The sequence below is a fragment of the Hakea prostrata genome, chromosome 3 (genome assembly GCF_041222555.1).
Source record: "Hakea prostrata isolate BN-2017 chromosome 3, UWA_Hpros_2, whole genome shotgun sequence".
Taxonomy (NCBI): Eukaryota; Viridiplantae; Streptophyta; class Magnoliopsida; order Proteales; family Proteaceae; genus Hakea; species Hakea prostrata.
The window spans coordinates 58,092,927-58,102,941 of NC_142602.1; the positions used below are offsets into that span (position 1 = coordinate 58,092,927).

General features: G+C 39.3%; 1 protein-coding gene across 1 annotated transcript; it reads left to right on the plus strand.

Annotated features, from left to right (window-relative positions):
• The first annotated feature begins 6,674 nt into the window (after positions 1-6,674).
• Positions 6,675-9,700, plus strand: LOC149022610 (aspartyl protease family protein At5g10770-like). The gene is made up of 2 exons (XM_089147309.1): positions 6,675-6,910; positions 8,331-9,700. The coding sequence occupies exons 1-2, from the start codon at positions 6,733-6,735 to the stop codon at positions 9,587-9,589; spliced, it is 1,437 nt and encodes a 478-aa protein (XP_089003435.1). The 5' UTR covers positions 6,675-6,732; the 3' UTR covers positions 9,590-9,700.
• Positions 9,701-10,015: the final 315 nt, after the last annotated feature.

The window sequence follows — 10,015 nt, forward strand, 5'->3', positions numbered from 1 at the left end:
TTTTCCCAACTTTCCCACAAAATCCCACCAAATATGTGGGGTTTTAAAATAGCATGGGGTGGGAAAGTTGAACTGCCACATCAGCAGACAAGGTTCCTTGAATCAAGGAACCTTGTCTCCCACTTTCCCACCCCAAACAACCAAACACTCTACCATTTTAGGATTTGAAGGAAAAGTAAAAAATTTACACATTTTTCAAGAATTTTCCCACCCCTTTTTTCCCACCCCACCTTTATTCCAACAAACAAACGCAGCCTTACGGATGTACCATTCTTGGTGTTTGGACATTATCATTATTTGAACTTTTTTATATTTTTAATCTATTATTTTAAAAGGAAAGTGCTTTAAATTATACTTTTAATTAATAATGCTTGGGCAGCTACGAAACATCCAAATAATGTATGCACGATCCAAGACCCAAAAAGTAGGGTTTTAACGTGGGACTGCCAGTACGGTCAACGGTCTAAGGATTCAAGGGGGTCATCGCAAATCTTTTCATCTCTTCTGAAAAGGTGGAACGATATATATAATATATTCTTGAGTTTGTAAACGGTTATATTCAAATCATTATAAGGAGAATAATATTACAAAAATTTATCCTAGCACAATTATTTTAAAATAAGAAAAATATAATTCGCCAGTTTCGCCCCCTAGCGAAACAAAATCAGGGGGCGAAACGAGATGTACAATATATCGCCGAGATTTCGGGCGAAATCTGGCGAAATTCGGCGATAAATACGGGGCTCGTGGGAATTTTTCATTAATTATCCAATGATTTCCTGTGATTTTACCATCCAGAGCTTCTCTCTCCTAGTTCTAGGTGTTTTGGCCATATTTTCATCCGATCTTCGACATAAAATCGCAGTACTCACTTCATTCTTGACGGGTATAGCATTATTTGCGACGATCAAGCGAAATTTCACACAAATATGGGTGGTTTTCATCTGAGAGGTAAATTGTTCTTCACTAAACTGTTTTTTTTTTTAAAATGCATGCTATATTGTTGGATGGGTATGAAATTAATATATGTTGACTAAAATAGGCTGATCTACAAACTCACGGAGTCGAAATTTTTTTTCACTAAGTAATTTATTTATTTATTTTCGGGCGTCAAAAATTGTATTTTATACATTTTAAATGCTTGCTTTTTGCATGATATATGTGTTGCATTTTGATTGAAAAAATATATGTGGATCCTCATTGGTCGATCTACAGACTCACAGAGTCGGAATAATTTTCGACCCAATAAATAATTATTTGATTTTTTAAAATTTATTAGAATATGAATAATTATGAAAAAAGAGAAACAATTAGGAATAAATAAGGAAAATGATTTTGAAAATTATAGAAAATTATAGAATACCTATATAATTATTTTCAAGTGCTTCTTGTATGGTTTCATTGTCGGTTTTGATATGGTAACATTTTCTTTTGTCGGAAAAAATTTAAATATTGTTTAAAATATTATATTGGTATTGTTTAATTGTTTATGAAATCATTTTTGTTGCAACAGACCAACAGTTATCATGTCTAGCGGTGGGAGAGGAGCAGGTTCACAGGGCCAGGGACAGGGACAGACACAGGAAGCGGCGTCTGCAGGGAAGGGGAGGGCTGATCCTGCATGGCAGTATTGTGTTGCAATTGATGGCAATAAAAGTAAAACAAGATGCAACTTCTGTGGTAAGGAGTTGAATTCAGGTGGCATAAGTAGGTTTAAGGCTCACATCACTGGTAGTTCAAAGGATGTGGCCACCTGCACTGAGGTGAATGCGGATATCAGAAAGGCAGTCAGGGAGATGGAGAAAGACAAGGGGAAGAAGAAACAAGAGATGAGAAGGGTAAATGAAGCATTGGATGAGGCGGTACGAGCACCATCATCTTACAGAGTTGATTCAGATTCTGATCAGGAGGTTGATCCCGTTGATTTGAGAGAGCGGGAGGAGAGGGATGTTAGACGGGCGATGGCCGAGAGTAGGGCGATGCAGTACCAGGAGGAGGAGAGGGCCAGAGCTAGATTTACAGGAGCTGGTACCTCTAGGCCTGTAGGGGCTGGAGCATCTGGATCTAGGGATAGGGGTGGTATACGTGGTATGTTCAGCCGATCACAGGGTCAGAGGGTCCCTTCTATGGCTGATGTACGGGGATCACGTCCACGTGACTATCCACAGAGGTCGGATCCTATCCTAGAACAAGATCCTGATATTTTCAGAAATAAGGGGGCCAAGTAGCCCAAGATCACAGGTGCATGGAAAGGGATGGCGAAGAAAGTGAAGAAGGCAGTGTCGAAGTGGATGTACTGCAATGCGGTTCCACCACATACAGCACAGGGTCCTTATTATAGTAATATGGTTGACACTATTGCAAAGGCAGGTCCTGGACATCCTAGTCCTACCCCTAAGGAGGTGTTGACCACTTTCCTGGCTGAGGAGAAGGAGGAGCTGCAAGAGTACATCAGTAGTTTGAGAATATTTTGGGAGACATATGGATGCACCATTATGTCTGATGGATGGACCGGTCCGACAAGAAAATCCATCATCAACTTTATGGTGTATTGTGATCGGAAGACTGTGTTTCTAAAATCTGTGGATGCTACTGGGCAGACAAAAGACCACAGGTATGTTCTTGGACTTTTGCAGGATGTGATTGATGAAGTTGGGAAGGAGAATGTGGTGCAGATTGTCACCGACAATGGCACCAACTTCAAGAAAGCCGGTGAGGTACTGATGAATACAGCTGGATATAACCTATATTGGACACCCTGCGCAGCTCATTGTATCGACCTCATGTTAAAGGACATCGGCAAGATCAATATTATCTAGAGCACAGTGGAGAGGGCCAAGCAGGTAACAATTTTCATCTACAATCATACTGTTGCTCTGCATATGATGAGGTAGGCATGCGGTGGTGAGCTAGTGCGACCCGGTCCTACGAGATTTGCCACGAATTTCATCTCCCTCAACAGTATTCAGGAACGGAAGACGGGCTTGAGATCCATGTTTTCATAAGAGGAGTGGTTCTCATGGGTTGGATCAAAGTAAGTATTTTTTTTTAAATTTTTTATCTATAGTCTCTACTATTTGATTTAACAAGTTGTTAACTTCTTATACATTTAAACTATGAAATATAAATATCTAGTATGTAGTATTTATTACTAATTTAATGTGTTTGTGATAATTCAGTACTAGTAGTGGGCGCACCGCACAGACGACAATCTCGTCCGATGACTTTTGGAGGAATGTGAAAGTTGTGTTGGAGACCTTAGATCCTATAATAAAGGTCTTACGTATGGTTGATTCCTCCCTCAGGGGGCCCACTATGCCGCACATATATGCAGCCCTGGAGAGAATGAAAACAGCAATCCAAAGAGCTAACCCCAGAGGTTTTGTTGCATACTTGAACATTGTTGATATTAGATGGACCGCTCATTTAATGCATCCGATGCATAGGGCGGGTAAGTAGTTAGTGTGGGTTACTACTTATTATTAATAATTTGTAACTTGTAGTAAATATTAATTCTTTGACTGTGAGTTTGTGAATTGTGCAGCCTATTATCTCAATCCAAAATACCAGTACATTGAAAATTTGGGATTGCGATCATACCTGCTCAGTGCCATTATGGAGGTTATTGGGAAGTTAGAGCCAAACGCAACGGTCCAATCAGATTGTCATTTGGAAGTTAGAACTTAGAAACTTAGAACTTAGTACTTGCTTTTTATTTGTGAAAGAATTTAGCTAACCATCAATACAAATTATTGCAGATAAAATACTTTAGAGATGCACTGGGGACCTTTGGTTCAGTTGCTGCTGCTCAAAACCGACAAAATTATGATCCAGGTTAGATGCATGATTACATTTACATTTACATTTTACATATAAGTGATATAAGTAGGATTTTTGTTAAGAATTAAAGTATTAACTTGCATTATTTGTGATAATGCAGCTGAGTGGTGGATTCTATATGGGGGCGATGCAGAGAACCTCCGAAGAGTGGCAGTGCGGATCCTCTCCCAGACTTGCTCTACCTCTGGGTGTGAGAGGAATTGGAGTAAGTTTGGGATGATTCACTTGCAAAGGAGGAATAGGCTGGGAAGTCAACGCCTGAATGACCTTGTGTTTTGTCACTACAACATGAGGCTGAAGTTAGAGAATACCCGTTTAAACACTAACAATGGGATAGACAAGGACATCCAGCTCGATGATATCTTCGAGCTCACTGCAGATGACCAACATCCACTCACGGATTGGTTATTGGATAGGGGCGAGCCAGTGTTAGACCAGCCTGGAGGTAGGCGAGACCCAATCATTGCTCAAGCTGCGGGAGTTAATGTAGATGAGTACATGGCTTCTCAAGAGGGGCAGGTACATCAGGCAGCTGCCGCCACAGCAGATGAGGATTGGATGGTGCTGCCTGGCACGCAAGATGATGATCCAGATGACACCCTTGCTCCTAGTCCCAGTCATACTCGGAGGGATGATGATGGCGACGGTGGTGGTGGTGGTGGTGGTGGTGGTGGTGGTAGTGGTGGTGGAGGAGTACAGGAACGATATCATGTTCCATTATCAGAGGCACAGGATCCCCCCCAAAGATACACTGGAGAGACTCAGTACACACATGCCACCCAGGATGACGATCATGGTGGTGAGCTTTATTGTGGTCGTCCTACGAGTTACAATCGGCCAGGGAGGGGGGAGTTTCGGGGGGGGGAGCAGCAGCATATGCATGGCCACCATGGGTATGGGTCGTATGGCTTTGGTTATAGTGATGATACTCGATCATATGGCTCATACGGCCATTTTGATCCAATGGACAGGTTTTCAGGAGTGATGGGGTCCATGACCTTGAAGGAGTCTGTAGGCTCCACACCTGCTTATGGCTATGGTGTCCCTTCTGCTTATGGACACGATGATATGTCGTCTAGGAGTTCGCACTATGGATATAATGATGGATCTTCCATGAGCTTGGCATCGCAGGAAGGCAGTACATATGGTGGTTGGGGTAATGATGTTTGGGGTTATCAGCATCAAGGTGTCCCGCTTATGCCTCCATTTGGCTCACAGAGAACTGCTATGTTGGAGGCAACATACAGATATCCTTTCGATGCTACGATGTCAATTGAAGAGCTCCGTTCACGTTACCCCCCCTGAGGGGAGTAGTTTTACCGTCATGGATGATGAAAACTACAGAGGCTTGGTTTCCTTATATGTCAACAACCATCAGCATGACATGTCTTGGAATGACTTCAAGAAAATAATGGAGCGAAAGTTTAATGTTGTAAGCCTATGGGCCTTGTACCCAATTATCAACGGAGACAGAGCTGGAAGACATGGATCCACCAAGGCATAGTACTTGGTATTGAATAGTTGTATTTTTATTATTATATACTTGTATTTTTCTTACTAATTTTTAGTAATATAATAGTTTTGTGCTTATTTATGTCAGTTTAATTGTTTAAAATAAGGTTGTAAAATTACAGTTTTACTGGTATATACAGTCGATTATATGCCAATCAAGAACACCAATTTGGGTGAGTTTTTAGGCAAAACCAACCATTCCATTGTGTTTATTGACATCAAATTAGGTTACCTACCAAATTTCAACTCATTTGGACCAAAAAAACCCATCGAAACAAGGGGGCGATATTTGGCGAACTGGGTGGCGAAATATCACCGAAATTTCGGCGATATTTCACCGTTTCGACCAGTTTGCTGGGCGGCGAACGGGCGAAACGAACGAATTTTCGTTCCGTGTTTTTACTTACTAAATTATCTTATAAATGGGGAAAAATTGATAAATACATAAAAATCACTCAAAAGTTGTTTTTCACCTTCCTTTTTTTATTTTTCTTTCATTTATTTGAAAATTAAAAACGGATTTCAACAATGGAGGAGAATCCTATGAAAATTTTGAAAATGCAATACATATTGAGTCAACACAACCTACTATTCTAACTGTAAACATACATTTGTTATATAAACACCAATAAATTATTGATTCAACTATGACGGCAATAAGAAAATTCAGATTAGTGTAAACATATAATAACTTACAAACCCAGAAGATCTATAGGTAATTCTCTGTTATTTAACGATTATAAATCTTTTGAGATAAGGGTATAACATGAATAGTTTTCACTTCATCTCATTTACATGAAAGAGACATTCCCCGAGCTTTTGGCCCAAGATTATTTCAAAAAATTTGAGCTAAATCTTGAAGCCAACTTAACCCATGCAAGTCAATCCATATAATTGAAGTAAAGATCCATAGGATTTCAAATAATTTTTCTTTAAGATGTGGGAGAAATGCTTCACCCCCATTGAATTTAATAGGATTAAAATTGGATCCTCCATTGTAAATGGTTCAGATTTAATTCAATAAATTTAGTGGTAGAATTTATTTCACTGTCTTTTCCCTTTTTAAAATTTATCAAGGAGAACGTGCAAGCACTTGGTCTCAATTATATATAGATACGCATCCAAGCAGATTTTAAGGGTTTTGATAAACAATTATCAAAGCTCGCTTCAAGGACACCACTGGTCATTTATTGAATTAATCATGCATTGCTTAGTTCTTTATTAAGTTGATCACTGCACGATTACAGCTAAACACTTGTTTCTTGATTGACTCTTTTTCTGTCTCTTCCCCTCTTCGTATTCTATATATAAGAAGGTTGGATTGGCAATAGAAAACAGAAGAAACGGCAACTGTTCAGAGCAAGCAGTGAAGGACCCTCCATGGCCAGCAAGTGTTTCTCCTTTCTATTTTCTTTTTCTGTTCTTCTACTTCAAATTGGTTTCTGGGAGAAGGTTGAGGCCAATGGATTCGAAGAACTTCCTGCTGCGAATAGCCTGAGTAGTATTATTACACTTAGTTCCATGGAGGCAGAAAATTTTTGCTCGAAGACAGCCAAAGGTAATCTTCATTTTCCCACAAGGTACCTGTGTTGGAAATGAAGCTTTTGTTCTTCTACAAATATATAATTTTTTAATAGCTTCTTCTGTCACAAAGTTCGCTCTAAATTCTTACATACTCCTTTGTTTCTGTTCATTTCGTTAAGATCACAGCTTTTGGTGACACTAAACACGTTTCATTTGCAATTCAGATGACTTTTTTTCTAAGTCAATTTGTTAGGGCCATAATCAGTGATAAAGCCAATTATAGACAGGTACAGTGACAAAGACAAGGCCAACCTGTCCCGACCCACTCCAATTAGAGACAATCAAGGCACAAGTCATTTGGGTTGGTACGCTAGGGATCAATGTCTCGTAAAAGAGTTTTAGACTAGGCCTGAGTCACGATCAGTATGAGAATGAACTTAATTATGAACAATTAGCATTGGGATTGAGGGTTTTTTTTATTTATTTTTTATTGGGGCCAGTTTGCGTCACCTTGATTACATCCTCAGAGGGAGCTTTGTCTTTCGCAATGGTCGAACCCATGACCTCTCTACTGAAAAATATGAATCTTACCACTCTACCAACCCTGCATTGACTGGATTGAGTTTTGAAAAGACTGACAAGCTAGCCGAACTCATCTTTATTGTGACTTTAGAGAAAAATTCAGTTCACACTAGTCCCTCCGAAAACCAAGTAAGATGAGCTTTGCTTACATGTTACCTTTCACTAGCTGAGCTAATGAAGCAAGAGACCCACAATCTTAGTGTATAATAATTGCATACAATCAAGATTTTATTTATTTATTTTGTTCAAAGAAATAGAAGACCTTGATGCTTGCATATGATAGGAAATAAGCATTGACCACATACATGCACCATTTGGACGTACAGGTTCTGGTCCATCATAGAAGCTTCTGGGTTAATTAGAAAAAGAGAGTTAATTACTATGTAATTAGAATAATATGAAGAAGGAAGATTCAATAATAGATCTCCCACATGAATCCGGTGGTTCTACCTCAATAGTCAACCTATCTGTTACCTGCCAATGGGAAGGAAGATTCAATAATAGATCTCCCACATGGAAGCCGGTGGTTCTTCCTCAAAAGTCAATCTATCTGTTACCTGCCAATGAATCATAAAATTCTAAATTTTCAATTACTCGCGCCTTCTTCTTTTATATTTATTTTTTCTCTTACGTTGTGATCCGATTTTTACTCGAGTTTAAAAGTAGATTTAAACCGACATATTTTAGAAAGCGATCTAAATCATCTAATTCTTAATATTCTATCATCGAAGAGAAGGGTTTAAAAGTGGATTTAATATTCCTGTATTCCTTCATTTTATTTCTGTTTTTATTTGTGATTTCTTGGTCTTCCTTTTAAGACGATCAATGCATTTGTATGTTATGATGGTCACATTAACAAATGCTTTCATCAGGTGCCAATACTGTAGACAATCTATTGGAGATAACTCACAAGTATGGGCCTTGCTCACTACTGAAGAAAGGGAATACAACAATTCCTGACCTTCGTCAGATTCTGGATGAGGACCAGGTCCGAGTCAAGTACCTCAATGATAAGATGTTCAACGATCAAGCCACCACATTCCAAGATTCTTCAGTAAGCCTTCCTGCCAGCTCCGGCCAATCTTTGGGGACTGGAAACTATGTAGTGAATATTGGATTAGGAACTCCAAAGCAACAATTCACAGTAGTCTTTGACACTGGAAGCGATCTGACTTGGGTTCAGTGTAAACCGTGTGCTATCAAATGTTATCGTCAGAAAGATCCTGTCTTCAACCCTTCTGCATCTTCTACCTATTACAATGTCCGATGTGGTTCTAATGCTTGCAAGCAACTACAATCAGCCACAGGAAATTCACAAACCTGCAGAAAGTCTTGTATTTACGGAATCGGATATGGTGATGGTTCATACTCTGTAGGTTACTATGCAACAGACAAACTCACACTATCTCGTTTTGATGTCTTTTCCAAGTTCAGATTTGGTTGCGGAGAAAACAATAATGGCCTGTTTGGAACTGCAGATGGGTTACTCGGCCTTGGCCGCAACAAGGTCTCCACTGTATCACAAACTGCTTCTAAGTATGGAAAGACCTTCTCTTATTGTCTTCCATCATCAACTCGTTCCACTGGTTATCTTGCATTTGGAAGGCAACGAGCAAGCAGGATTAAGATAAATTACACTCCTTTGTTAACAGATTCTAGAGGCCCCTCATTCTATTTCTTAAGTATGACTGGTATCAGTGTTGGGGGAACAAGATTGGCAATCTCAGCCTCTGTTTTTAAAACTTCAGGAACCGTTATAGACTCTGGAACTGTGATAACTAGGTTGGCACCAACAGCTTATTCAGCGCTTAGGGCAGCATTTCGTAGAGCAATGTCCAAGTATCCTGCAGCTTCTGCTTATTCAATACTTGACACTTGCTATAACTTGTCTAGATACACTAAAGTAGCAGTACCAAATATAGTGTTGCATTTTTCTGGAGGTACTGACTTGAATGTTCATAGTTCTGGGATTCTAGTTCGGGCAACCTCAACCCAGTATTGTTTGGCTTTTGCTGGAAACAGTGCTGCTACCAGTTTAGGGATACTTGGAAATATGCAGCAGCACACATTTGAGGTGGTTTATAATGTGGCAGGAGGAATGCTGGGATTTGGAGCTGGTGGTTGTAGATAGGGCGAACAAGAAAAACAGGAAGAAACCAAATAAATTTTTAAGTTATTTGTAACTCTTTTTTTACTGGTAGAATTTGTAACTCCTCTCTCTCTCTCTCATCCTCATATATAGTGAAGATTTTTTTTTTTTTTTGGTAAACATATATAGTAAAGATCAATTTAATTGGAATGAGAAAATGGCTTTCTCTCTCTCTCTCTCATTCTCATATATAGTGAAGATCGATTTAATTGGAATGAGAAAATGGCCTATTTACTTTTTTGGGTAAGTCATGGATATCAATTTATTGCAAAGAACCAAAATGTAGCAGTGAGAGGGGGAGACAGAAGGAAAGAGAAGAGTATTTAACATAGGTATTTTAGAGAGTACTCCCAAGGCAATACCCTAAAGGAAGCACATGTTCCAAACATGCCAAGGTAGAAAGTACTT

What these genes read in the sequence shown, in the direction of transcription:
- LOC149022610 (XM_089147309.1), top strand. Translation starts at nt 6,733, where the DNA reads ATGGCCAGCAAGTGTTTCTCCTTTCTATTTTCTTTTTCTGTTCTTCTA. An exon ending in TTGCTCGAAGACAGCCAAAG is followed by an intron (nt 6,911 to 8,330) that starts GTAATCTTCATT and finishes TGCTTTCATCAG; the next exon opens with GTGCCAATACTGTAGACAAT.